At 56.3% G+C, this 25,865-nt stretch overlaps 7 protein-coding genes across 7 annotated transcripts; 3 read left to right on the top strand and 4 right to left on the bottom strand.

Annotated features, from left to right (window-relative positions):
• Positions 1 to 56: 56 nt before the first annotated feature.
• Positions 57 to 4,388, top strand: QBC33DRAFT_549035 (SNF2 family N-terminal domain-containing protein). Its single transcript, XM_060428931.1, has 13 exons — positions 57 to 532; positions 586 to 638; positions 693 to 1,297; positions 1,352 to 1,462; positions 1,540 to 1,612; positions 1,668 to 1,797; positions 1,867 to 1,897; positions 1,959 to 2,137; positions 2,246 to 3,239; positions 3,320 to 3,517; positions 3,603 to 3,753; positions 3,890 to 4,006; positions 4,132 to 4,388. Exons 1-13 carry the CDS (start codon positions 265 to 267, stop codon positions 4,153 to 4,155), a joined length of 2,934 nt encoding a protein of 977 aa, XP_060279939.1. The 5' UTR covers positions 57 to 264; the 3' UTR covers positions 4,156 to 4,388.
• On the bottom strand, positions 3,986 to 8,832 carry QBC33DRAFT_573171 (uncharacterized protein). The gene is made up of 7 exons (XM_060430690.1): positions 8,117 to 8,832; positions 7,684 to 8,058; positions 7,070 to 7,627; positions 6,902 to 7,007; positions 6,586 to 6,837; positions 6,079 to 6,503; positions 3,986 to 6,016 (listed from the first exon to the last, which is right to left on the bottom strand). The coding sequence occupies exons 1-7, from the start codon at positions 8,607 to 8,609 to the stop codon at positions 4,455 to 4,457; spliced, it is 3,771 nt and encodes a 1,256-aa protein (XP_060279938.1). The 5' UTR covers positions 8,610 to 8,832; the 3' UTR covers positions 3,986 to 4,454.
• A 660-nt stretch (positions 8,833 to 9,492) lies between these two features.
• Positions 9,493 to 11,401, top strand: QBC33DRAFT_613579 (cytochrome P450; the record flags this gene model as incomplete). Its single annotated transcript, XM_060432552.1, has 3 exons — positions 9,493 to 9,713; positions 9,818 to 9,918; positions 10,012 to 11,401. The coding sequence occupies 3 exons, from the start codon at positions 9,493 to 9,495 to the stop codon at positions 11,262 to 11,264; spliced, it is 1,575 nt and encodes a 524-aa protein (XP_060279937.1). The 3' UTR covers positions 11,265 to 11,401.
• Positions 11,402 to 11,421: 20 nt separating this feature from the next.
• Positions 11,422 to 13,700, bottom strand: QBC33DRAFT_549030 (heterokaryon incompatibility protein-domain-containing protein). Its single transcript, XM_060428930.1, has 2 exons — positions 12,890 to 13,700; positions 11,422 to 12,829 (listed from the first exon to the last, which is right to left on the bottom strand). Exons 1-2 carry the CDS (start codon positions 13,637 to 13,639, stop codon positions 11,438 to 11,440), a joined length of 2,142 nt encoding a protein of 713 aa, XP_060279936.1. The 5' UTR covers positions 13,640 to 13,700; the 3' UTR covers positions 11,422 to 11,437.
• Positions 13,701 to 14,254: 554 nt separating this feature from the next.
• Positions 14,255 to 18,687, bottom strand: QBC33DRAFT_518417 (uncharacterized protein; the record flags this gene model as incomplete). Its single annotated transcript, XM_060426241.1, has 8 exons — positions 14,255 to 14,937; positions 15,173 to 15,275; positions 15,789 to 16,207; positions 16,265 to 16,608; positions 16,673 to 16,747; positions 16,830 to 18,380; positions 18,454 to 18,544; positions 18,645 to 18,687. 8 exons carry the CDS (start codon positions 18,685 to 18,687, stop codon positions 14,255 to 14,257), a joined length of 3,309 nt encoding a protein of 1,102 aa, XP_060279935.1.
• A 1,251-nt stretch (positions 18,688 to 19,938) lies between these two features.
• QBC33DRAFT_597003 (sodium p-type) lies at positions 19,939 to 23,612 on the top strand (the record flags this gene model as incomplete). The annotated part of the gene is made up of 5 exons (XM_060431908.1): positions 19,939 to 20,175; positions 20,241 to 20,948; positions 21,015 to 21,189; positions 21,252 to 22,702; positions 22,814 to 23,612. The coding sequence occupies 5 exons, from the start codon at positions 19,939 to 19,941 to the stop codon at positions 23,420 to 23,422; spliced, it is 3,180 nt and encodes a 1,059-aa protein (XP_060279934.1). The 3' UTR covers positions 23,423 to 23,612.
• Positions 23,576 to 25,663, bottom strand: QBC33DRAFT_597001 (FAD/NAD(P)-binding domain-containing protein). Its single transcript, XM_060431907.1, has 3 exons — positions 24,246 to 25,663; positions 23,883 to 24,156; positions 23,576 to 23,828 (listed from the first exon to the last, which is right to left on the bottom strand). Exons 1-3 carry the CDS (start codon positions 25,187 to 25,189, stop codon positions 23,775 to 23,777), a joined length of 1,272 nt encoding a protein of 423 aa, XP_060279933.1. The 5' UTR covers positions 25,190 to 25,663; the 3' UTR covers positions 23,576 to 23,774.
• Positions 25,664 to 25,865: the final 202 nt, after the last annotated feature.

Below are 25,865 nucleotides of genomic sequence, written 5' to 3'. Positions count from 1 at the left end.
TTCCGTGTTGGCTGGTGTTGGTGCTTGACATGGAAGCGGATTGGTGGGTTGGGTGGGGGCAGGTGGCTGTGCAGCCCCTGTTTTAAACCCTTGACCCAGTGCCTACCTGTTTGAGCGAAGACAGGAGGCAACCGGCACCACCTTCAAGAGGAAGGAATATCTACCACATGGGACCACTGCCTGATCCAGGCATCTCGAATATCGACCCAAAGGTTGGGCAACAATCGACATCAACTCAACTGACCGACTCTGCGGCCCTTCAGCATGGCCCCTGCTAGGAAACGGCGTCTCCCCGGGGACGACACCTCTTCCTCGCCAGAAAATAGTAAGAGAAAATCAACGAAGAAAAGGAGGAAGGGTCCAGTACAGGCCGACTCCGAGGTCATAGAGATCCCGTCGCGCGCGCCGTCTCCGTCTCCGGCGGCATCGTATCAAGCCCAGCTGGACAAGGAGAGCCGAGGAGGTTCTAACGCAGTTATCGCGAGAGATGAGCAATCGTGTAGTCTCATGGCTGGTTCCTCACTCACCACAAGTACAGTCACATGTCTCATCGCCGTTCGAGGTCCAAAGACTAACGAGAGCTAGCTGTTTCTGCTGATGATCCGGCGGGTCCGTCATATGACGTGTGCTTCGGATTGGTACAGTCCCCTGAGCAGTCAGTCCATCTTAAGGACTCTCACTAATTTGCACAGCTCATATTAGAGGCAACCTGCCAGTACCGGGAATGGGATCCTCCTCCAGAAGCCGCTCCTGTGCAGATCTCCTTCCACGACAACATATTGTTGTTACAGTACGAGGGCAGCGGGAAACGGGCTGGACTTCTAGTCTCGGAAGCCCTATCACGACTCGTCAAAGAGTGCTCTATAACTCTGGTCGCAACCATAGGCACGTTTAACGGGCAGCGGCGCTCCGACCCGTTGTCGTTCTCCTTGACTTCCGTCCGAACACGTCCTCTAAGGGTCATCGTCTATGGTATGCTCTCCGAGAAGGATAAGGTCGCAAATGTTCTAGATGAGAGTGATGTATTCTTCCAACGCCCAGAAGGGTCCGAGTACGACAGGAGAGTAAGGTATCTTAACCCCATGTACCTCCTTCCTCCCGGAGAGGACATGCCCATAATTGGGGGTCCTTCAATATCTGCGGGGCGGGGACAGATGGCTGCGCCTCTCGATGAGGTGCAACTTGGAGAGGTCGAGAGGAGTCGGGTACTGAGGATATTCGACGAGGCCAGTGGAGCAGATTCAGATGTTCCATTTGAGGTTAAGCAGAGCTCAAGGATTGTCTCAACACTAAAAGAGTATGTGGTGCAGCTCTAGGTTTGGGAAAATAAGCTGACCTAACGATATCATAGCCACCAAGTCGAGGCACTTGCCATGATGGTTGAAAGGGAACATGGCCCATTGGACAACAAACCAAGGTTTCCTTCTCTGTGGGAGAAGTCTGTTGAGGAAGGGGGGATGATGTGAGCAATCCAACTGACCCGCCACTTTCTCTTCTCTACCCAACATCAATATGTCCCTTGAGCTCACGATCCTGCAGATACCGCCACGTCGTTACAAGTTCCCCTCAGGGGTCTCCTCTGCCAAGTTTACGAGGGGGCATCCTAGCCGATGTATGTCTGACAGTCCAGGATATTAAAATGTCCAAGCCATTCTGACGCGGAACAGGAGATGGGTTTGGGAAAGACACTGTCTACCCTGGCACTCATCTGCCATGACATCGACAGGATATCTGGGCTTTCGCCATCTCAGGCGAGCCGAGTGTCTAGAGCGTCGTTGATAGTAACACCGAAGTCAAGTATGTGCTCAACACCCATGCAAGACGCAAGACCATCTGTCTCCTAAGGCATATGCTGACTTGACTAAGCCATCTATGGATGGCAGGAACAGATCAAAAGGTATCAATTTAGTAACATCGCTGCGTTGTTATTCCGTTATGACCAAGACTAAGATGTACAGACACATCAAACCTGGTGGAATACGCTCGTTCGTATACCACGGGTCCAAAAGGCAAGACGCTGCCAGTGAGTTGCACACCTTCGATGTAGTCATCACCACATATGACACACTTCGTTCCGATTGGACAGTATACGGCCCTTTATATACTCAAAAGTGGGCCAGAATCATCCTAGATGAAGGTAAGTACACCTCTCCGCATATATACTTCCCTCGCCGTCCCTTCTGCGTCTCCGTGTACCTTCCTTTTCGTCAGAAATTTAATTACCAACCACCTTTTGCTCCCCTAGCTCACAAGATCCGCAACCGCTCCTCCAAGATCTTCCACGCCACATGCGAAATCCCCGCGCATTACCGGTGGTGCCTGACCGGCACGCCGATCCAGAACTCGCTTGACGACTTCGGGTCTCTGCTTGCCTTCATCGGGGTCCCACCCTTTGTGACGCGCGACCAGTTCAGGTTCTGGATCTCGTCGCCCGCCCTCCATAACCGGCAGCACTCGCTGCAGACGCTACGGAAGCTCGTGCGCGCAACCTGTCTACGCCGGACCAAGGCACTCCCTCGCCTGTCCTCGACGCTGAATCTGCCCCCGAAGACGGAGCACCTCGAAATCGTAGAGCTGGCGCCCGACGAGAGGGAACTCTACGATTTCTTCAAGCGGAGGTCGTATCTGCTTACCAACGAGAACTCGAAGCCGGGTCATCCAAAGGCAGGTTCGAAGGCCAGTCGGGCCAAAACAGCGAGGCGGCGACCAAGAACTGCTGCTGCAGCGGAAACCACCGCCGAGGTAATAACACGGCGCAGAAGCGCGGGAAACATCATCGTGCTGATCTCGGTGCTGCGCATGATATGCGACCACGGGGAAGCGCTGCTCCCTCGCGTCGCTCTCCAAGCGTGGCGCAATCGCGACGCCGGCGCGGTTGGCTGGGGTGTCCTGCAGACGGCGGCTGAGACAAAGCGAAGTTGTTGCATCTGTGGTCGGGGAATCGACGGCGAGGAGGAGGAGGGCCAGAAGCAGGAGGCTGACGTAGTAGAGTTCTCGTGCAATAAACACGTCGCTTGTGAAGCGTGCGTGGCAGCGCATACGGAGGATGATGACGCGCCGCGGATATGTCCGGCGTGTTCGACTACTACCGAGGATATCTCGTCTGCGTCAGCATCGCCGTGTAGAGACAGCCAGGTATACAGCCCGTCGTCAAAGATCTCGGCCCTACTGCGCAACATCCTCCCCACCCTTAAGAGCAAGAATGATGCCGTTGACGGTACAAATCCGCCAGTCAAGAGGTATGTCTCCCCTGATTCGCCTCGACAACCAACCCCTGTACTCCATGTACACCAACTCACCGGCCATCGGCAATTCATAGCATCATATTCTCACACTGGACTGGCATGCTTGACCTGATATGTGACGCCTTGACTCCACATCTCTCGTTGCTCGGTGTCTCCTCTGCACGCATCGACGGCCGCTCCACGTTACAGCAGCGTCGCGACGCCCTTGACAGGTTCAACTCCGATGACGGCTGCGTGGTCATGTTAGCTACTATTGGGGCTGTAGGTGAGGGGTACGTATTCTCCGTCCCGACACGTACCTTTGGATTATCATTTTTCATCTCTTTATCGGTGCTGACATGATTAATCAAACCACAGGATCGATCTGAGCGTCGCGTCCGAGGCACACGTGGTCGAGCCGCACTGGAATCCCATGGCCGAGGCGCAGGCAGTGGATCGTGTGCATCGGATCGGTCAGACAAGGGAGGTGAAGGTCACGAGGTACTGTGTGCAAGGGAGTGTTGAAGAGGTGAGTTTGGTTCTATATATCTCTCTGTATGTGGTGAATGCGGACGAGTCTGTGTGCCATCGGTCTCTTCTAGTCTACTCTCCTCTCCTCAATCTCTCCAAACTACCCATAAACTAACCTCTTCTCTCCTTCTTAGTACATCCAATGGATCCAGGCCAGCAAGCTGAGGCTTATCAGCGAGTCTCTCTCATCTGGGGGGCAGGGGATGGACGAGAGGAAAGAAGAGGAAGATCTTATCGAGGAGCGATGGAAGGTGAGTTTCAGCCCATGGCCCCCTCATGAATCCGCTAGCTGCGGAGAATCGTGGTTGGAGAGGGAAAACAATATTGGGAAACGCACACACGCTAGACTGAGGTATGCTGACCATCATGCAATCAGAAACTCCTCGAGTTCCTCAAGTAAATTGGCAAATGTACCGTACATGAGCATGGTTACAGCAGTCACATCAATCTCGTTTCGGTTTGCTTTTGGCGATACGTGTTCTCTAACCAGTACCCACGATAAGGGGTTTTCTCTGGTGCATCTTGATATGGGTGGTAAATGGGATTCTTGTTTCTCTGAAGTCTGGCTGGTAATTCCAAGTATCTATGTCCTTCCCATATTTCCCCGCGAACGCCTGTCACCTCTATCGCAACGGTGGCTAGCAACTATAATTTGATTCTGTCATCCTAATCCTCATCATCATCACCATCGTAATATTCTCACCTCTTCGCCGTCTTCCTACGTCTTTTCGCTGCTGGCGCTTCCTCCTCCTCCTCCTCCTCCTCCTCCTCCTCCTCCTCCTCCTCCCACTCGTCATCCTCCCCCTCCAGCTCCTCCACTCCATCCCACCTCTTCCTCTTCACCCTCGCCTCCCTAGTCCTCTCCACCAACTCCTCCCACGACTCGCCCACCCACTTCTCCATCAGCGCCGCCGCCCTCTCCTGCGCCGGCCTCCTGCCGGCGTACCCGTACTCCGGGTCGGCCCCTTCCTCCAGCAGGAACCGCACGAACCGCGCCGCCTTCTCCGAAGTGCCCCGCGACGCAAAGTGCAGCGCCGTCATGCCCCGGTGCCGTGTCTGGCGACGCCGTCGCTCCTCGGGCTGGTCCGGTGTCTGGCTCCGCGGGCGAGTGGCTGGCTCTGGTTGGTGGCGATTATGGTCGGTGGTGGGAATGGTGCCGTCCTTCCCACGCGGGAAGTCTAGTGGGGCTCCGAGCCGTAGCAGCTCAGTTGCGATCGTGATGGAGAGGCTCGATGACCGTGCTAGGCAGGTCAGCGACCAGCCCAGGAACCGGGGGTTCAGGGGGGCACCGCCGAGGACGGCGATGAGCCGGTGCCACGTCTGGATGAGGCGAGCCTCAAACATGGTGTTCTTCCTCGTCGCGTTGAAGGCTATCTGGGAGAACAGTACGGAGCGCTTGTTGTGTTGTGGTATCAGCTTCATGGCCTGACGAAACTCGTCGGGTTTGTTTGGATTTGACTCGCCATCCGAGTAATGGGGGTTGCCACCTTCCAAAAGGCGCGTCGAGTCGAAAAGGAAATCCTCCCACTCAGCATATATTTCGGGCGAGGTGGTGGCGATGGCCTCGGCAGCCAAGATTTTGTAGCCATCGAAGCGTTCTAAGCTAGCCAGCTGGTCCAGCAGCCACCGGAAGAGGTCCTTGTTCTCGCTTTTCACCATGGCGCGGATGTGAGCATCCTTCCTCCACGGCGAGTCCAACAAATTGTCGTCCCCGTGGCTCATGACTTCTACCATCGGCAGCGATCCCATCTTCGCTGCGAGGAGCAGTGCTGGTGTCCTCTCCCAGGGGCGTAGCGTAAATTGTGATAAAAGCCGCTGCAGCCCGTCGATATCGCCGGCTTTGGTCAACTCGAACATTAGCACCTGGAGATCACCCCGGTCGAGCTGGTGAGGAGCTAGGTTCGCTGGGTCGGGTGGCGCCGAAACTCGGTGCCTTTTCATCCAGTGGTCGTGTCGGGCTCCCATCTTGGCGAACCCGACGACGGCGTATAGGCACGACGGCACGGAGCATTTCCAAGGCCGCGCATGGTGGTCAATGTGCGTCTTCCGAGCGTGGCGCGTGTCGAACCCCTGCCGATTAAGGCCACAGCTGGGGAACGTACACTTGAAGATATTGGGTCCGTAGTGTTTCTGCAACGTTGCGCAGTGGCAGGGCTTTTTGTGTTTGGCTCTCTCATCGCACATCAGCCCCTCAAGTTGTTCGTGGATGCGGACCGACATAAACGACATTATGGAAGGGTCAAGATTAACCCACGTCGGACCTGAGGGATTGGTGATATTCATTAGCATCCGGCCCAAACAGTCGCAGCGGAATAAAGCGTACCATTGGTAAAGTTCCAATCCGTCTGCCTTTCGTCCTGACGAAACTGTGAAACTCCGCAGATGATCTGGGAGATCTCGGGCCAGTCCGACTCGATGCTCCGAAAAACGACATCTTTGACATCTACCTGACCTTCAAAGCTGTAGTTCCTGAGCTCCAGCGCCAGCCGCGTAAGCAGCTCCAGCAGGTCCGGGTAGATTGACAGATCCTTAGAGTTCTCGACACAGCGCTTAGTCAGGGCAATCCAATGACTCGTGGCGAACCAGTGAAGTCGATATTTGCCGGCGAGGATGTTCCCCTGAAGCCCTTTGTTGGAAAGATCCACGTCGAATATCCCAGAACAGAGGTACGTTAATGAGGACTTGGCAAGGCTATAGTTAGCCTCGGACTTGTTGATGAAATCGCCGATCTGTTGACTGAAAATGTATCTGCTCTTCTATCAGTGCTTTGAAGTAACCGGCAGTGGAAACTAAATCAAGTCTCCCTTCAAAGAGTCCGAGTCCCACTTACTCTTCGACCGTGAAATGCACAAACTGCGGACTCTCATCGACTACTTCGACAATCGGGCCGCAGATTCGGGTTATGTTTGCGCTAGCCATGACTGAAGGAGCGGCTTGGGAGCCGGAGTCGACTAACAAAGCTTGTTCCATCTCCCGCTGCGTCATGGGAACAGGGGCACATCCAATCCAGCCAAGAATCGTCCTCGCCTTTTGTCGCAAGGCTGGTTGCGATTCGTTGATTCGCGCAAATATTCGGTGGTACCTGGAAAATCATCATCAGCCTTCACTCATGATTGACGGCGGAGGTTTCTGGCTGCCGAACTCACGCGTCATTCAAGTCTAGGGGAAGTACTTTGAGTTCTCGTTCGATTTCCCCAAGGTCGGTGAATTGTTCGGCGCTGTCCAAGATGATGCGAGCGTAGAGAAACATGCCTTTATCCGTAAGGTTAGCAACATCCTACCGATCAGTGACAGGGCGGTGAGAAGCAAGCTACCGTTTGCATTTGCGCCTAGAGGAGCCAGAAGCTGCTGTATCTGCTCCCGTGCTTCCTGGTCGAAGTCCCCATTGTGCATCCAGTCCCGTATCCTCTGGTTGACGTACGACTGGATGCTGCCCGAGTTCCTCTGGTCTACACGGATGCCCGTGGCTTTGGTCTCCAGAACCTTGGAGATGTCGTCCTCGGGCCTGCTGCTGACGAGGATTTTTGTCTCGGGGCAGTCCTCTAGGTTCGTAAGCTCTTGCAGCAGTATTCTGCACTCCAATGCATCCATCTCGTCCAGTCCGTCGAGGACAATGTACGTTGGTCCAACGCCGTTGAGCAGCTTCTTAAGGAGGTCTGAGACGTATTTCGTGCTGCCCAGTAGATCCCGTTCATTTGATTGGACCAAGACAGACTGGACATCCTTAGCATCGAATGCCAATTGGAAGAGGAGAGACTGAAGAATGGATCTAGCCGTGGTGCTGCCCCGATATACGTAGCTGGCGAACACGAAGAGGGTGCGATGGCGTGCCTTGGCCTCCTCGATAGCCGCTGCCGTAAGAAAGGTCTTGCCTGGATTGTACGATGAGTTCTCGGAGATCATTTGAGCCGAGGGTCAGAGTACTTGCCTGCTCCCGGTATCCCTCGCAGCCACAACAGCTGCACGGTTGGGTTTGACATGTCAAGCCACTCCAAGAAGCTCTTGTCACTAACTAGCCACTTCGCCGAGCCCTTGCACGAACGATTCAGCAACCAGTCCAGCCGGTCGTCGTAAATCTGGGGGGAGGCGTGCGTTCTCAAGGTTTGGAACTTTTGGAGCTCCTGGAACTCGGTCTCCTGATCGAAGTGTGCCAAAGACTTCGCTCGAGCTTCGTACTCTTCTCTGATGTGTTGTAATGTGACCTCGTTTCTGATCAAAGCGGTATGCCGTTCAATGTTGCTGACCACAACATCGACCTTGTCCCGTTGCTTCGGCCAGATGGACTCGAAGAAAATTCCTCGTCCTACAGGTTGTCAGTAAGCGTGCGTTTAATGATCTGACGAAGATGTGATACGACTTACGCGACAAACCGAAGAACTCCAAGGTTATGGTGTAAAAGTCGAGGATGTCCCTGTAGAACAGTGCCAGCATGTCATTCAGCTTGTCGTTCTTACCGAAAACCTTGACAACCTCGACAAACTGTGGCAGGGCGTCACCAATCTTCGTCATTGCTGAGGTGACGGCGTCGGCAAACTTGGCCATGTTGGCAGTCCATACCAACAGCAGGCGGATGGGTCCCCATATCAACGCCAAGATGCCCGGCTTGACCTGTACAAAGGTCTCCACGGCGGAAGCATACTCCGACAGCTTGCCGAGGAAACCCTTGATCTTTGCCATATGTCGAAGGCGTCTCTCAGAATCTTGCTTTGCCTGAACCTCCTTTGCCGCTTTCCAGACCCCTTCGATGCTAGTAGTTTCGAGCAGATCCTTGAACATCTTCTCGTCTTTTAGGCTCTTTTTGAAGGCAATCTTGGCAGCCTCGAATGCCTGCTGCGAGGCATCGAATGTTAACATTTTCGCTTGGATATGCTGATTTGTGTTTACGGAGGAACAGGCGTGAGGTTGAACGTTTAATGAAATGCAGCTTGTTAATGATGAAATGTGGGGGTCTCTCCTGGACGACGAGGCAGTGCCTCAGTTCAACGTGGCGGAGCGGCGATCACCAACCAACGCTGTGGCTTGTGCGGCCGCCCAGCAAAACTAGAGGCCGCCGCCGTGCCGCTGAAGTCGTTTGAATGGAGACCCTGGGCTTTTAAAAGGGTGGACGGAATAAATTGGGAGCGGGGAGGATGGAAGTGAATTTGGCCAGCTCCAACGCTCGATTTTGGGGCTTTCTGTTAGCGCCCGGCGAACTGGCGACTCGGTGATTGGCCGCCACGACCCCGATTCGCCCACCACCGTTGGATTCGGATGTTTTCCTTGATCATATTACGTCGATCATATTACGTCTGGCTAAGCCAGCGGACCTCCTTGCCAGAGCCATAGGCGTGGCCTGGCCGTGTGAAGAGCTGCCGCCTCTTGAACCAAGAGCTCCAAAATGTTCCGATGGAGTCGTCGCTGCCAGCATCCGGCACATCAACTTGTAGAAATATTAAGTGCTACCTACCTAGTAATAGCCCGCTGGTGATAGGCCCCACAAATGGCGGACAAGCAGCGGGGATGCGGGAAGGCCGTTACAGCACACTAGCTGCCGCGTTCCGGGAACCAATTGCACCCCGGGAATCCCTACGCTAATGTTGTCACTCCCGTCTGCATGATTAGGGGCACCCGACACTTGGCTTTTCGAATCGACAACCCTCGGGATGTGTTACACATGTAGAAAACCACCATAGATCCCGCTTTGCTTCTTCCTCTCGCTGCTCTTCCCTGAACCTCACATCCATCTCCAAGTGCGCCCATGATCATGTTGTCCGAGGGCATCCTCTCGTCGCTCTACGAGCTGCTGCGGCATAATGCTGTTATCGCCAGCATTGCTAACGTCGTCGTTTTGCTCCTCTTATCATCGCATGTCTTTAGACGCAACGCTGATGCGCCTCCACACCTCCCGGAAACAATTCCTTTCCTGTCGAATACCCTCCAGGTCTCCACGGATCCAAAGGCTTTCTGGGCACGCACTCTGTGAGTTTGTTCGATACAATCCCGTACATAAGCTTGATCCAAGTTTGCCGCAAAGCTATTAGAACTTTTTTATTTTTTGCTGGTACAGCTCCCCCCATGGCTAGCAAGACGATGCAAAACCGCAGCACCGACATTCTCCGCCTCCGCCTCGCTGGACGACCCGCCTTCCTCGTCGTCGGCGAAAAGAACACCAACGTTCTTTTCCGTCCCAATTCGGGCCTGTCGGTCGACTACTACCACCATCTCCTCTCACACGTCATGTTTGGCCCGTCCAAGAGAGACATGGCTTGATTTCGAGCCGACGTGTCCGGGCGAGGCAAAGCTCCCCTCCCAGGGACCGAGCATTTTGCTGAAAAGAATCGAATATGGGCGGCCTGGCATCGCATCTTTGCCGAGAACCTCTTGCGCACGAAGTCGACGAATGACTTGGCAGCCATATTCTTTGATAATTTTACGACAAAGATTGCAGAGCTGTTCAAAATGGGCGAATGGAATACTTTTCTGGTGTCCGATTGGATTCGGCGATATCAAACCGAGAGTGCGGCGCGGGCACTCAACGGCAGTCGAGTTTTCGAGAAGAACACTGGATATTTCGACCTACTCCATGAACTCAAATTGTCGATTATTCCCATCGCTTTCGGGCCCCCGAGGTGGATGAATCCCAAGCCACACCGTGCTCGTGACAAGTACCTGGCAATGAACAGAGAGTACATGGAGGAGGCCTTGAGGGACTACGACTGGGGTAGTCCCGAGGCCTCCGCTCCCTGGGAGCCCCTCTTTGGATCGCCACTGATTAGGGGCCTCATCCGCTGGGGTCTGGATGTTGGACTGGACACCGAGACCATTGCAGGCATTTTTGGAATTCAGGTCTTGAACCAGAATTCCAACTCGGTGCCTGCCGCGGCGTGGTCAATTGCGAATACCCTCACATGCCCGGACCCCGAATTGCTGAAGAATATTCGCGCCGAGGCACAGGCGGCCACCACAGTAGATGGGAAGACGGGGAAGAGAACGTTCGACATGCAGAAACTGATCAAGTCGCCTTGGTTGCAGGCGGTCTATACCGAGACGTTACGACTTCAGGTCGGATTCAGCGTCACCCGCGACGCCGTCCGTGACACCGAGGTGGACGGTTTCCGCATCGCCAAAGGATCCATGGTCCAAGCACCCATTCCCATCGCCCACCACGACGCTGTCTGGGAGACTGAAGGTCACCCCGTGCTCGAGTTTTGGCCTCAACGACATCTGACAACGGTCGAGACGACAGATGAGAATTCAAAGACGACCACAACGACGGATTTTAGCCTGGGGAGTCGAAGCGGGTATTTCTTTCCTTACGGAGGTGGTGCCACTATGTGTCCTGGGAGACATTTTGCGAAGCAGGAGATTATTGGGACTTTAGCATTGTTTGTCACCCAGTTTGAGACGGAGGTTATTGGGTGGGTCACATCTGATGGGTCGCCGTCGGATCGGGAGGCGAGGAATGGGGAGGGAATGGCGGTCTTTCAGCCGGATCGGGACTTGAAGATTCAAGTCAAGAGGTGTTGGTGATGGAGGAACTCGTTGGAGATTTGGCTCATTGGCTACTGAGACGTGCGCTAAGACGGGCCGTACCGAACCTTGTTGCCATTCGGCACAGGCTCCGGCACCGGTCACTGGCCGAGGAGTTACGGCCTAAAAATAGGGACTAATTTGATTTATCACTTGACTTCATACATAATAATTTACAGCAAGAAAATTGGCCCTGTAATCGGCTCTGTCTCACTCTCAAGTAGTGAACCTGCCTGACCATCCATGATCCCATGTACATACGCGTCCCCAACCACTGTGAAGCAATGAGTATGGACGTCGTTGCACACTTTGTTATTCGCTCCGAATTCCAGGGTGGTGAGTGGCTTCTCAATGAGAGTCTCCAGCGTTTCCCTCCTGCAATAGGAAGCGGATGTCTCCCGGAGAATGAAAGGTGCCGGACACCCAGACACGATATAAATTTTGTCCCCGGCTGCGATTTCCGCTGGGCCTGTTCCAATATATCCTTTCCTGGTTATAAAAAACCTTCTGCAGCCGGACGCACATTCCACTCCATAGTGAAAGGCGTTCCTGGTCGCTGTGTCTATGTCTGCGTCCGGGGCCGAGTCCGGGTCCGGGTCCGGGTCCGTCGGCCCCCCACTCTCCTGCCAGTAGCCCGCAATAATAGAAGTCCGCCTCTTTCTACCTGTATCCAGACATCGCCATTTAGCATATGTTGACGACTGCAAATCCGTAGACCTGCGGAACTCTGCTCTGCCGTTTTCGGGGTCTTTGAGATGTTGGATGTCGCCGCACAGAGTTCGCCAGAATGCACTCGCAACGGTGCCGCCCCCGACGTAGTCCTCTGTCCCCAGGAGCCCGAGACATCGTTCCCACTCGGACACGACCAGCCTCCATCGGCTGGTCTCACCCTCTTCTGCCAGTGGCAACACGGATCTGACGGACTCGACCTCGTCGAATTTGAATCCATGGATTTCGAGGAGGGATTGGCCATGGACCCTCGCCGCACCAACGGCTGCTGATTTCGCTGCATTGTAGTGGCGCAAGTTACTAAGTCTTATGTTCTCGTGGGTGTCTGGGGAACAACTCCAGTCGGTGACCCACGAGGGCCTGGCATGGCCCAAGCCGCGCCGAAGGGTCCCGGCAAGCACGCTGAGTGACCTCGTGTTCTTGATCAGTGTGATCGTGGTCTGCCAAAAGACGCGCTCGGCACTCATGTTGTAGTCGGGGAGAAGTTTGGGGAGGCCCCCACCCCACCACTGAACCAGTCCCAGCAGAGCAAAAACCTTATCCCTTGCGTCAGTAGCAAGCCTTGGTCTGAACATGCGCAAAAGTGGCAGGAGAGTTGTCATTCGCAACGGGTCGTTCCAGACTTGTCTGGTGGATTCCATCTCGGTTATGATGCGAGCAAACTGCATCAGGGGCTGAGGATAAGGATAAACGGACTCGACACTGGTCAGGAGACGTGTCTTTTCGTATGCCACTGCTGCGTCGGCAAACATGGTCCAGGGGGCTGAAATATTGCTGTAGTAGACGGTGGCTTTATTGGCGACTATCGTCTCTTGGACAACCCATGTGCGACGCCACTGAACTCTTTTGTCAGCATGCCTCTAACAACAATCTATACTGGAGCATGTTTCTGGTACCCAAGATTGATCCATGATCGCGCGCAATCCATTAATAATGGCTGCCGATTGGGTGATATGTCGCAGATGGATGATGTGAGATGCCTTAATGCCCACCGAAAGAAGCCAGATGACACAGAAGGCCCCGAATACATCCCTGGCCTGGGCGTCGAACAAATGCTGCCGGCTCTGTTGTCCTTTGATAAAGGTCTTCCACTTGTCGTTGTCTCTCCCATCTCCATACCAGTGGACGCAAGCCGGAACGTCCTCCTCGGCGGCCATTTCTGAGCCAGCCAGTCCCGACGGCGGCGGTTGCCCGCCCAAATCGTCATGTTCCGCGCGCCCCCCAAGCCAGATGATGACCTCGCTACTGTTCTGGTAGATGTCGCGCATCAGTCTGACCTGGTCAGAGCGTTCTAAAACGTCCTTTTGGTTGATGCAAATGGAGTCGACCCAGAGCTCGACTGGCATTTCGCTGTCCCTCAGTTGCAGTAATGCCGAGTAGAGATTTGCGCTGACGCGGATTGGGATCCCGTTACACCAGATTGAGTCACCCATGGGCTCAGACTCCAAATTCCCGTTGGCCCACGCATAAGATAATGCTTTGTAGGTTGGGGCGCGTTCAAGGAACAGTTCGTGTAGATGGCATGATATGGGCTGAGACCACGGCCCGGGTTCTACACGTAGCAGTCGGATGCTACGCAAGCCGCGGAGTATGGGTATATTGGTGTACAGGAGTTGAGTATATCGGGAGTCAAGGTGAAGCGACATTTTGAATTCCGGTCGTCGCAGCCTGGACACAGAGGTTTGATTGTTACCCGTGAGATGTCCGCGTCGAGATTCGTAATGTTCGTAATCACGCCTTTATTTTGTGAGAGGTTTGTAGCATAGCCCCCCATGAGGGCGCCATTGTGTGGCTGTGCATCCCAGGGGAGCACCTCGAAGCCGAGCACGACTTGAATACGCCGACCAATTAATTACAGAACAAACCGAACAGAAACATGTTGTGACATTATTGAAAGGGCAATAAGATAACTCCTCGTGACAACATAAGTATTTACAACCGAGATGTATCGACCGCCGCAATATTCCGCACGCCTTTTTGTCGATGATAAAACAAGCCTCCATTAATTTGTGCAGCCGATGGATCGGAACACCCTCCAACGGGTGTGAGAGCCCCGGGCCGTTTTCAAGGGGAAAAGCCCCCGCTTTGGATCCGGGCTGTGATGGCCCTTCATCTCGGGCAGAACCTTCGTTTCGAGTAAGCGCCATGCGGGAGGGCCGGCTCTGTGCCATCCCCGTCAAAGCCTGGAGATAACGTTCACACCCAAATCCCGGTCTCCATCCACCCCAGTCACTCGCAAAGCCCCACCCACTGGCCAAGAGTCATTGCCGCCACGCCGGATATTTCGGCGGCTCGGCAATCTCAAACCCGATCGTCAGCTGCGGCGAGAACCTGGGAGACCCCAGATACGTCGGCGACGTATTCGCCGCCACCGGCACAGCGGCAGCCCTCGGAGCACCTGCGCCCACCCTCGGCATCATCATCGGCGGCGCAAACTCGGTCGCCACCCCAAACGGCACTATCGGCGGCAGCGGCGCAAACATCCCCGTTCCCATCCCGGGGCCTGGCACAACCCCCTGTGGAGCCATCGGCATCCCTGGCCCCGCCGCGTCGTGAGACCACGCCTCCGGACTGTCGGCCGAACCAGACGACGATGACGACGAAGAGCCCTCCGCTGCTACCGCTGGGCCTGGCGACACCGTCGTCGCGCGCGAGCTGCTACCGCCCAGCCGTTGCCGTCGCCGCTGCGCGCCCGGCCCCGAGGACGACGACGACGACCCCTCCGTCATCGCCGTCGCGGTCGAGCCGGGACTGCTGGCTGCGGATGACTGCGGGGCCACGACGGCGGTGGTGCGTGGAGGGGGAAGACGTGGGGGTGGCGATTGGAGCGCTGGGTTTGCTGGCGTCCTCGTCATCGAGGCGCGTAACTCGTCGTCGCGGGTGTGAGGTGCTGGCGGGGCGGGGGCGAGGTAGGTGGGGGATGATGCCGGGTGGTATTCCATTGCTGTGGGGGAGGTGAGAGTGCGAATGGGAATGTGAATGGGGAGGTGGGCTGATCCCGTAGTGCGCGCGGCGATAGCTCCTCGAGGTGAAGCTAGCAAGAGTTGCCTCAGGGAGACAAATGGTGGAAGGTTGACCGGGTGCGGGGTAGAAGGTCGCGTTGCACCGAAGCGCAAATTAACACAAACTGACCTGGTTTAGCGCGCGCGACGCTGGTGGCTGCTTCGAAGTGACCTTACCTTGCGGCTGCTGCTTTGTTTTCCCCTCAACTCTGTTCCCTTGTTGGCTGATCAGGCGGCGCGTAGCTTGGGGAGCTCGGCTTGCGTCCACCGCCTTTAGTGCCTATTCCGTATTTCGAGCTGCCATTGGGATGAAGACGCGACCTTGAACGGCCAAGGTAAGGTGACCTCGGAGATTGGGGGAGGGGATTCCTTCAACAATTTGGCGCCAGGGCCGTGACCAGCCACGCCCGCATACCCTCCCCGTCATGTGGGTCCTCATGTGACGTGTCATAAATCCAGGCACTCTCACTCGACATGACAGCTGCAACACGAAAAACCCAGCTGTCACTCCAGCTGACTGGCTAGATGGAGATCGTGGATGAAATGACAATGCAATCAGGCACTGGTAATTGCATGTTTGATGGAATTTGGACAGGCAACAATTCCAACATCAATTCCTGTCTTTCTAGGCATATAACTTCCCGGCAACGGGCGGCTGCACATCATGCTCGCGCGCCCCGAAACTCAGATGCCCCACCACCTCCCTTTCCCCCTCCCCCTCCCCCTCCCCCCTTCCCATGCCCGCGTAAAGCTGTCCAAACGACTCGGGCGCCGGCACAACCCCCCACCGCACCTTGCCCCTCGACAGCCGGACCAGCCCCAACCTATACTCCTCAAACGCGTCGTCGGCGCCGTCCTTCCCGCCATCCGACCCCGCCGTCAGCAGGCTGTCCAGCTCGATGCTGTCGCCGCTAGAGCCGGGATCCGATCGCGGTTCTTCTTCCCCGGGAGACGGCGGTGGTGCGGGTGTAGCCGACGACGGGGGAGCGTGGCATGCCGCCGATATCACCCGCGAGTTGCTGGCCCCGATCACCATGTCGCCGTCGACGCGCGGGATGCAGAGGGCGATGGGGACGGGGACGAGGACGCAGGCTAGGATGAAGACGGTTAGGATTGCGAGGCTGGAGAAGCCGATGCCGATGTAGGCGTCGTCTGAGAGGCCTAGTCCTGTGGGTGGGGATGTCGAGCTGTCGGTGGTGATGCTGTAGTAGCCTGGAGGGGAAGGGGTGTTAGAGTTGGATGATTTGACAGGAGTGAGGGGGAACTTACCTCCTTCGATGATGAATACGTAAAGCGTGTTCGACACGAGCCAGTGTAGGATGATGCTTATCGTGATGAGCGGGATGCTATACCGGTAAGGGAGCTGCAGCCGGTACGTCGACACCTGCTCGCCCACGGGGGCCGTCACGCGGAGAGGCCTGTAGTCCTTGCTGTACCTGTTCCACTCCTTCTCGACCTGCAGCCGGGTGAACAGCGAGTTGTACACGAAATACGAAACAGACAGGAGCAGCTGCGGGCTATTGGCCAGCAGCACGGAGCCCCACATGCCGCCCTTCGCCTCGCTCTCCGGTGTGAGGATCCCGTTGTTCCCGCTGTGCTCGAAGAAGCGGCCTCTGGATTTGGATTGGTGTCAGTGACTTGGTTGGGCTGGGGAACAGGGGCCGTGAGCTCACGTACCGGGTTAGACCTTGGGTGGACAGGGCGTTACCCAACATGGCGCCTGTAAATATAATGACTAGGGTAAAGAGGAGGCTGCGTGGTTCAGACGTTAGCTACCAGGTGGTTTGGCCGTGGGTCAAGGAAAGAAGCCGAGGGGAAAAGACACCAAACATACTAGCTCCGCACCCAGACCTGCACAGGTATCACCGTGAACAGTCTCGGCCTCCTCCGCTCCCACCTCGCAGGGGCACCGGGGAGCGGCACCGTCGATCGGGGAGCCGGCGGACGCGCCTCCTTGCGCGTGACGTCGAGCGTGCAGTCGAAGCCCGTCGCGTCGTCCTGGCGCGTCAGGAACGAGACCATGGCGTCGCCGGGCGTGACCAGCGGGTCGTCGCGCGAGGTGGCCAGCACCATGACGCACAGGGCCGTCTTGGCGGCGAGGCAGAGGCAGACGACGAGCAGGAGGTTGTTGGCCAGCCCGAGCTTGCAGTCCCGCGCCACCTCCTGCGCCAGGCAGTACCGCAGCTCGAGGACGGACATGCCCGGGGACCGGAGCCCCGGGTTCTCGATCGACTGGAAGCTGTGCGTGGAGTCGGTCGGCAGGAAGTCGAAGGTGAAGTCTGGCGCGACGACGGTGGCTGGTTTGCCGGCGAGGTCGACGTGTCTGCCCTCCTGGCTGCCCCACCCGCGGTAGCAGGTCTGGAAGCACCCCTCCACGCGGTAGGTCCGCGGGTTGAGGTCGGCCATGGTGTGGCACTGTGTTGAGAACCAGAGCGAGTTGGTCTCGTTGCCGGGGACGACGGGGTCCCAGAACGAGGCCGATGCGGCCCCCATGTCGGCGAGGACGTCGTCTCGCCTCCAACCGAGCGCCGGGTCGGCCATGGAGCTGGCGTCGTGGGACTGTACCACCATGATCACGTCCTGGTACTTGGTCCTCGGGGCGCAGTCGTGGTATTGGGCGATGCAATCGGAGGCCTCGAGGCGAGTCCAGTTGCCCGACGAGGCCGACATCGTGGTCGTGTTGCGGACGGCGGGGGAGTCCGGGTTGAAGTACTCTGCGATGTTTACGGATTTTCCATATCCGTCTGTGTCTCTAAACTGGGGAACCGCATCCCGGCCACCCCCCGCAGGCCAGAGAATCGCACCCGGCGGGAAGTATTGCGCCCCGGAAGCGAACCCCTCGGCGGCGAGGGTGAGCTGCCAGTCAGAGCCTTGGTACTCGGTCTCAAAGACGGCGCTGTTGAAGAAGAGGTGGATCGGCACGGAGCTCAGCATGAACAGAAACCAGTAGGCCGTCTTGACCGGCGAGACAAACAGGATGTTTTTGAGGGAGGGCACCCCGATCTCGACGTTCGCATGAGGCATGTTTGTGTGGACGAAGTCAACCTCGCTCCTGCTCGGCGCGTTGAGGATCTGCATGAAGAAGTTGGACGACGCGATGATGCATGTCGAGAAGATGTTCAGCAGCAGATGCAGCAGCAGGTTGGTCCTCGTGCTCGTGCCGCAGTCGCCCTTGAAGAAGATGAGGTTCCTGTTGATGCCGCCCGCCTTGGAGCTGGTCACCGCCACGAAGACAAGCATGGTCACGGCGAAGGTGAAGACGAAAATCGTGTTGACCACCGCCGTACGGCGCCACCCGCTCGCCGGCCAGGACCGCCGGAGCCATTGTGACCCCATTTGCCGTACGCCGGTTTTACTCTTGTCGGTTCCGGGATCCGCATTGACACTGAAATTGCAAGGATTGTCCAGCACCGGGTTAAAAAAAAAAGAGTTGGCACTGGCGAACATGAAATAAGAACCGATTGAAGTTGGACTGATCAGCCTCCACGCCGTTGTGCCTGGAGAATGATCCCCTGAACGTGGCAGTGCTGCCGCCGACAAGCCCCTGACCTAAGGCATGGTCAAACAAATATTAACATATTTGGCAGCGCTTATTGCGCACAGATGTTAGTATTTGATAATGCTAGGCAGCAAGATTAGACGCAGGAACGACTGCGGTCCGTGTCCTGCAGGCTGACCACATTGCCGATCATCTATTTCCGGATAGAAAGCAGGCTGACCACTGCCACTGCCTCCGTCGTGCTCATTTAATATCATGCATTCCGAAGAGCTCGTCTGTCTGTTTTCATCCAACGGTTATCACGCATGAGCACAGAGGAGTGCGCAGCTGGAGTTGGCGGGCCAGTAGCGTCATCTCACCGCAAGCCCTTGGCCAACTCAAGCCAAGGTCTTGGCAGACACAGGTAGGTCACGTCTGCAATTTCGTCATCACGAAGACAACAAGACTTGGCAGTTTCTCGGTCAACTAATAGGCTCTTGCCGATTACCTCGATACTTTCCCATTGCTTGTTGGATAGAATGGCTCTATTCCTGTGTGTGTGTAAATAAGGTACCCGTACGGATCCGTACACTTCACAACTTCTAGGGCACGCCACTCTTGATTTGCACTCTGCACAAATTGACGGAGGGCTGCATAGATAACTAGAAGTGCACCCACGTGGGCAATGTAACAGCTTTGACTGGATGAATAGGCCAGGGCACGTGACTCTTGGACTTGCACCCCGCTTACACCCCGCTTACACCCCCCTTCACCAAGAAAATCCAGATAGGCGAGAGTGGGACCGTGGCGATGGACAACTTTGAACACTTCTTTTTTGTGAATGCAAATGCACAATTTGGGGTTATCCAATCTCGTTCAGTCACTGGGCAAATTCAAGTTTCAGAGCGGCAAGTCCATGTTCCGCTCTCAACCAGCTTGACCTCCACCCCGCGTCGTGATTTCGCACATGACTCAATGGCTTCTTGACGGCGCTGCTAACCCGGCCAATGTGTTCGAGATAAAGGCTTGGCTACCAAGGTAATCGCAACTAAGCTCCACCGCCGGCCGGCTGTCCGTCATTTTTGCAGCCTGCGACTGGCCAAGTTCCATCTTGTTTGTAATGGGGAATCGTTTGCCCCTCGTGCCCCCTCCACCATATGCGTCTTGGCTTCCTCTTTAATGGCTTGGGAGTGTATTTTGCATCGGCTTCTAAGGAGAATCTCTTGGATTTGTCTTGGATGGCTTCGCTGGGCAGATCATGGCTGGGCTTGGTAGCCAAACTATTGAGGGGCTCCAGTGGCGATGAGGATTGTCCTCTCCCACCACGTTTTAAAACGACCCTTTTTTCTTCTTCGGTTTCTGGCCTTCCTTTTGCGAATCCTTCAGTCAGTCGATCATTCTAGTCATTTTGGACTTTCATTAGTACCATTCGTACTCGTCCCACGGTGCCTCAACCCGGATCAAGATGGCCACAGAGAGCAGCCACGTTTCTGGCCAAGCCAATGAGCCCATATCCCAACCGGCCCATGCCTTGGCCTATGATCGGGTTGCTGAGGAACTTCAGACAGACACAACTGTAGGGTTGAGTCTAGATGAAGCATCCTCTCGGTTAGCCAAGTACGGGGCAAATGACCTTGGCAAGGAGAAGGGTGTTCAACCCATCGAGATCCTTATCGCCCAAGTCGTCAATGCCATGACTGTGGTAATTATTAACAAGAAATCTCTTCCGGCTCGTCACCGACTGCTTACACCGCTTGCTCCTTCCAGGTTCTCGTCCTCGCCCTTGCTGCTTGTTTTGCCATCCAAGCTTGGATCGAGGGCGGCGTGTTGGCTGCACTCATCCTGATCAATGTCGTTATTGGATTTTTGCAGGATCTCCAAGCCGCCAAGACAATCGCATCACTCAAGTCCCTAAACTCTCCGACGGCTCGTGTCATTCGAGCCGGCGAAAGCTCGTCAATTGAGGCCCCCAAACTCGTGCCCGGCGACATCATTGAGCTTAAAGTTGGCGACAACGTTCCGGCGGATGCTCGCCTCTTTCATGCCGTCAACTTGGAGGCCGACGAGGCCCTTCTCACCGGCGAGAGCGTGCCGACGAGGAAGGACCCCCGGGAGGTTTACGACGAGGACACCGGCCCGGGTGACCGACTGAATGTTGTCTTCTCCTCCAGTGTCATCACGAAGGGCCGTGGACGAGCCATTGTCTTTGCCACGGGCATGTCGACTGAGATTGGTGCTATCGCAGCTGCTCTGAGGGACGAAGGTGGCGAGAAGCGAAAGCTCAAAAGGGACGAAAATGGCGAGGCGTCTATCGGCTCGTACTTTGTCTTCGGCTGCGGTAAAACATGGGATTGGCTTGGCAACTTTCTGGGTGTGACGGTTGGCACACCGTTGCAGCGGAAACTGGCCCGGCTCTTCCTGTACATCTTCTTTTTCGCCATCGTCTGCGCCATCGTCGTTCTCGCTGCAAACGACGTAAGTCTAATAACACCCCTCTGCAGAAGGACTTGGTTAGGCGAGAAAAGCTAACTATGATCATAGTTCCGTGCACGAAATGATGTTATCATTTATGCAGTTGCCACCGCCATTGGCACGCTACCCGTAACGCTGATCTTGGTCCTCACCATCACCATGGCTGCCGGTACCAAGGTGATGGTACAGAGAAACGTGGTGGTGCGCAATATGCGCTCCTTGGAGGCCCTCGGGGGTGTAACTAGTAAGTAACAAGTCGTATCACGGCACACTCACTTAACCAGATTGACTGACTCATGATGGCAGACATCTGTTCCGACAAGACCGGCACATTGACCCAAGGGAAGATGGTGACGAAAATGGCCTGGATTCCCGACCACGGTACTTATTCGGTCGATACCAGCAACGACCCGTACAACCCCGAGGCTGGAGAAGTGACCTTCACGCGGTCCCAGCCCAGAGAAATGCGGAAGTCGGAAAACGACAGCTCTGCGGTTGTCGTTCCTGCAAACGAGGCCCACCAGTCTCTGCAGCAATACCTCGACGTGGCCTCTTTCGCCAACCTGGCAACAGTGAAGAAGATCTCGGAAGAAGAGAACTCGTCGGGATCTGGTCAGTGGCAGGCTCATGGCGATCCCACCGAGGTTGCGATCCAGGTTTTCGCTACCCGGTTCGCACGGACTGGCCTGACGCCGGAATGGAACCAGCTCGCCGAGTTCCCATTCGACTCTTCGGTCAAGAAGATGTCCGTCCTATGCCAGAACCAGACCACGCAGGAGGTTCATATCTTCACAAAAGGCGCCGTCGAGCGTGTCATCGACAGCTGTTCGGCAATCTCGTCGTCCGACGGCGACGTTTCCAAGATGACGAAGGAGTTCAAGGCCAATATCTTGGCCAACATGGAAGCCCTGGCGCGCCACGGCCTTCGCGTGCTCGCGCTGGCCAACAAGTCGGGCGTCCGATCCGTGTCCGAAGACGAAGCACGACAGGGCCGTCTGCAGCGTGACGAGTTTGAGTGCGACCTTATCTTCCGCGGGTTGATCGGCATCTACGACCCCCCAAGGCCAGAATCGAGGCCGAGCGTGTTCAAGTGCCACCAAGCTGGTATCGGTGTCCACATGCTCACCGGGGATCACCCCGAAACGGCGCGCACGATCGCCATCGAAGTCGGGATTCTGCCTTCACGGATGGATCTTCTGCGGGCCGACGTCGCCGAGGGCCTCGTCATGACGGCCCACGACTTCGACCGGCTTACCGACGAGGAGCTCGACCAGCTCCCCGAACTGCCACTGGTCGTCGCGCGGTGCGCCCCTTCGACCAAGGTGCGCATGATCGATGCCCTGCACCGCCGGAAGCGATACGTCGCCATGACCGGCGACGGCGTCAACGACAGTCCGAGTCTGAAGCGGGCAGATGTCGGCATTGCCATGGGCCTCGCAGGGAGCGACGTGGCGAAATCCTCCTCGGACATCGTCCTCAGCGACGACAACTTCGCGAGCATCCTCAACGCCGTCGAGGAAGGCCGTCGCATTTTCGACAACGTCCAAAAGTTCATGCTCCACGTCCTGGCTGCCAACGTCGCTTTCGTCACGACCCTCCTTATCGGACTCGCCTACAAGGATGCGGAGGGCACGTCCATCTTCCAGCTCACCCCCGTTGAGATTCTCTTTATGTTGCTTGTGGCGGGAGCTTTCACCGAGACGGGTCTGGGTTTCGAGTCGGCTTCACCGGATATCCTAAACCGACCTCCCCAGAGTGTGAGTTCTTCCCGATTAGACGTCTTCCTTACCCCCCCACCCCCTTTTTTTTTCCCCTGGTGGGCCACCAAAAGTGTTAATTAATCAATCGCTGACCTTCATCCCCCACAGCTCAAATACGGCGTCTTCACACCCGAGTTCATGGCCGACCTCGTGGCGTACGGCATCCTGATGGCGGCGTGTCTGCTCAGCTCCTTCTCCATCGTGCTCTTTGGCTTCTACGACGGCAACCTCGGGGCCGACTGCAATCTGGCCTACTCGGCGTCGTGCGACGGCGTCTTCCGCGCGCGCTCGACGTGCTACACCGTCATGATGTGGATCTTCCTCTTCTTCGCGTGGGAGCTGGTCGACAGCCGGAGGTCCTTCTTCGACGGCGCCGTGGGCAATACGAGGGCGTGGGCGGGCAGGCTGTGGCGGAATACGTTCCTGTTCTGGTCCGTGGTCATTGGGTTCTTCGTCATCTTCTTGACGCTGTATATCCCCGGACTGAACAGGGTTGTGTTCCTGCATACGGGGATTGATAAGGAGTGGGGCATTGTGTTTGCCATGACTATTCTCTTCTTTGTTGGGGCTGAGACGTGGAAGTGGACGAAGAGAATCTTCCTGAGGAGGAGGAACTTGATGCATAGGAAGGATGCCGGGTCGGGGGAGGAGGATTTGGAGAAGAGGACTTTTGAGAGGTTCTATGACTCTGGCGAGGAGTCTCCGAGAGAGAAGTGAGGCGTGAGGCGTGAGGCTCGAGAGACGACATTTTTGGCACGATGACACGATAAACCAGAGCAGAACCACGAAGTATATGTCTAGATTTCCCAATCAAAGGATTCGAGCGTTGGCGACGGCGCGGGGAGGCGTGGGGAGGGTCGCATTTGGGAGCGATCTGACAACAAAGGTTTAGGAGCATGTTGAGGTGCCAGCACTCTCGTAATAGAGTTATAGAATGACGGAGTCGCGGGACATCAGGATTAGATAGTAGGGTAATCAAAATCGAGAAACACTTCCTGCAGATGCCTGTGCTGATTTCACCATCCACTGCCGCTACACTGACCCCCAGCCGAATATCCTAAGTCCTGTTTCATGCCGGTTTGTTGTAATACTGTGTCATGTCGGCGCGTAGAGCCATAAAGGCCTAGTTAGGTCATGTCAGCACACTATCAGCCCCTTGTAGGTTCTTTATTCTTACGTGTTTCATCCGCTCCCTGAGCTCCGGGTCATTCTCCGCCTGCTTAACCATCTTGAAGAACGGATCCGTCTCCGCCGCCGTCTCCGCGTCCAGCGTGAACAGGCGCCTCAGGTTCTCAGTGGACCTGGGATTGATGATCTCCTGGTAGACCCTGCGCCGCGCCTCGTCGTACCTGTCGAGGATCGAGTCATCCGCCAATCCCTTGTGGATGCCGGCCAAGGCCTCGTACAGGCTGCCGACGTCGGCGATGCCGCCCGTGAGGCCCAATCCACCGCTTTTGTTTTGAAGCAGGTCAGATTAGCGATTTCTTTCCCGCTACACAGAGAGATGCAAGAAGATCGGAATGAATCATGCTGTCCTTACAATGGATTACACAGATGTGCGGCGTCTGCAGCTAGCAGGAACCGCCCGACGCGCATCTTGTCGACACACCGCTGGTGGACCCTGTACGGGCTGAAGTTGACGATCTTGTACTTTGACGGATCCGGGTTGCCCGGCAGGAAGGCGGCGTACTTCATGGGCTGGCGCTCGAGCAGCTGCTCGGGGGTCAGGCCCGGCAGCTCGCCGTAGGTGACGCGGTACAGGCCGTCGGGCTGGATCTTGGCGACCATGTGCCAGTGGTCCTTGTCGACGAAGAACTGCGAGTCGTCGTAGTCGTAGGGAGAGAAGTCGTAGTACATGTCCGTGGCCACGATCTGCTCCTCCCACGTGAAACCCGGGAACACATCGGTCCCGAACAGCGACTGCCGGATCTTGCTGTTCGCCCCGTCGCACCCCACGATGTAGTCTGCCTCCCTGGTGTGCGTCTGCACCTCGCCGCCGGTGGTGGTCTCGACGCGCACCCACGCCTTGCCCTCGTCCTGGCCGATGTCCAGCACCCGGTGGCCGTACAGGATCTTGGCGGTGGGCTGGGTCTCGACGGCGGCCTCGAGGATCTTGCCCAGGCGGTGCAGCGGCAGGCACACCATGCGGTACTTGTCATCCTTGGCCTCCTCGGCGGTGGCGCTGCTGTCGTGCATGCGGCCGCCGCCCGGGTTCCCGACGGCCACGATGCGCGTCTTGGCCTCGTCGACCTTGCGCCACGACACGCCGTTGGGCATGAACCCTTCGGCCCGCACCTGGTCTAGGATGCCGGCCCGCTCGAACTCGTAGCACGACGAGTCGCCGTAGTGGCTGGCGCGCGGCCTCTTGTCCAGGCCGTGCGTCATCTCCAGCAGCTCGACGTTGATGCCGTCTTTCGCGAGGAGGAGGGCCAGCAGCAGGCCCGCGGGTCCCGCGCCGACGATGATGATCTTGGAGACGGCCATGGCGGGGGACAGGAGAGAGTTGTGAGAATGGAAGAGGAGCAAGTGAGTAGTAAGTGAGTATTCCGTGTAGTGTTCGATTCCGCCCCTGGGAGACGAGGCGCGTGGGGATAATGACCCCAGGAATAAGAGCGGCGACCGGGAACAAGCTTATCGCCGCCGATGAGGGGGCGGGGTCCCGTCAAACTAAGGTAGACCCATGCATCCCGTAACTCGCAGCGAAACCACCATCTACAGCGGCTCTGTTGCCGTCAAACCCCATCCCCATGTCTTTCTTCCCCACCTCAACCCGTCACCCCAAGTGACCGTGCATTGAGGGGGATATGTGGGGAGAACCCAGTGGCTGCTCCTTTACAGATCGGCACTTGCAGTGTGGGTCTGATCTGATTCTCCTTGCTGACCGGATCCCTGAAAGCCATGCTTCCATCTTTGAGTGGGGACCACTCCAATCCCCCGCCAAACCCCCTCAAATCGTCCCTTCCGATCCGTACTTCGAGAATGTTTGGGCGAGTAGAAAGGATCCCCCTGATGCCAATTAGGTAGGGTTTGGAGTCTTGGCGCCGCTTTCCTATCTTGACTCTTTAGTAGGTACAGGACCTACTATGCAGGTGCAGGAGGTACTTTACCTTGTGTAACCCGGATCCGCATGTGTGGATGATGTGGGGAAGATCTCGGGTGG

This window comes from Phialemonium atrogriseum (assembly GCF_030411735.1).
Source record: "Phialemonium atrogriseum strain 8032-3 unplaced genomic scaffold QBC33scaffold_29, whole genome shotgun sequence".
NCBI lineage: Eukaryota > Fungi > Ascomycota > Sordariomycetes > Cephalothecales > Cephalothecaceae > Phialemonium > Phialemonium atrogriseum.
Note: the sequence above shows the minus strand (reverse complement) of the source record. Positions and strands in the feature narration are given on the sequence as shown.

Coding starts and splice junctions, on each gene's coding strand:
- QBC33DRAFT_573171 (XM_060430690.1), bottom strand. CDS start 8,609: ATGTTAACATTCGATGCCTCGCAGCAGGCATTCGAGGCTGCCAAGATT. Junction 8,059..8,116: donor GGAGTTCTTCGGTTTGTCGC/GTAAGTCGTATC, acceptor GACAACCTGTAG/GACGAGGAATTTTCTTCGAG. Junction 6,838..6,901: donor CCCCTAGACTTGAATGACGC/GTGAGTTCGGCA, acceptor ATGATTTTCCAG/GTACCACCGAATATTTGCGC.
- QBC33DRAFT_549030 (XM_060428930.1), bottom strand. CDS start 13,639: ATGTCGCTTCACCTTGACTCCCGATATACTCAACTCCTGTACACCAAT. Junction 12,830..12,889: donor CGATCATGGATCAATCTTGG/GTACCAGAAACA, acceptor AAAAGAGTTCAG/TGGCGTCGCACATGGGTTGT.
- QBC33DRAFT_549035 (XM_060428931.1), top strand. CDS start 265: ATGGCCCCTGCTAGGAAACGGCGTCTCCCCGGGGACGACACCTCTTCC. Junction 533..585: donor TGGTTCCTCACTCACCACAA/GTACAGTCACAT, acceptor AACGAGAGCTAG/CTGTTTCTGCTGATGATCCG. Junction 4,007..4,131: donor TTATCGAGGAGCGATGGAAG/GTGAGTTTCAGC, acceptor TCATGCAATCAG/AAACTCCTCGAGTTCCTCAA.
- QBC33DRAFT_597001 (XM_060431907.1), bottom strand. CDS start 25,189: ATGGCCGTCTCCAAGATCATCATCGTCGGCGCGGGACCCGCGGGCCTG. Junction 24,157..24,245: donor GCACATCTGTGTAATCCATT/GTAAGGACAGCA, acceptor TCAAAACAAAAG/CGGTGGATTGGGCCTCACGG. Junction 23,829..23,882: donor TCAGGGAGCGGATGAAACAC/GTAAGAATAAAG, acceptor TGACCTAACTAG/GCCTTTATGGCTCTACGCGC.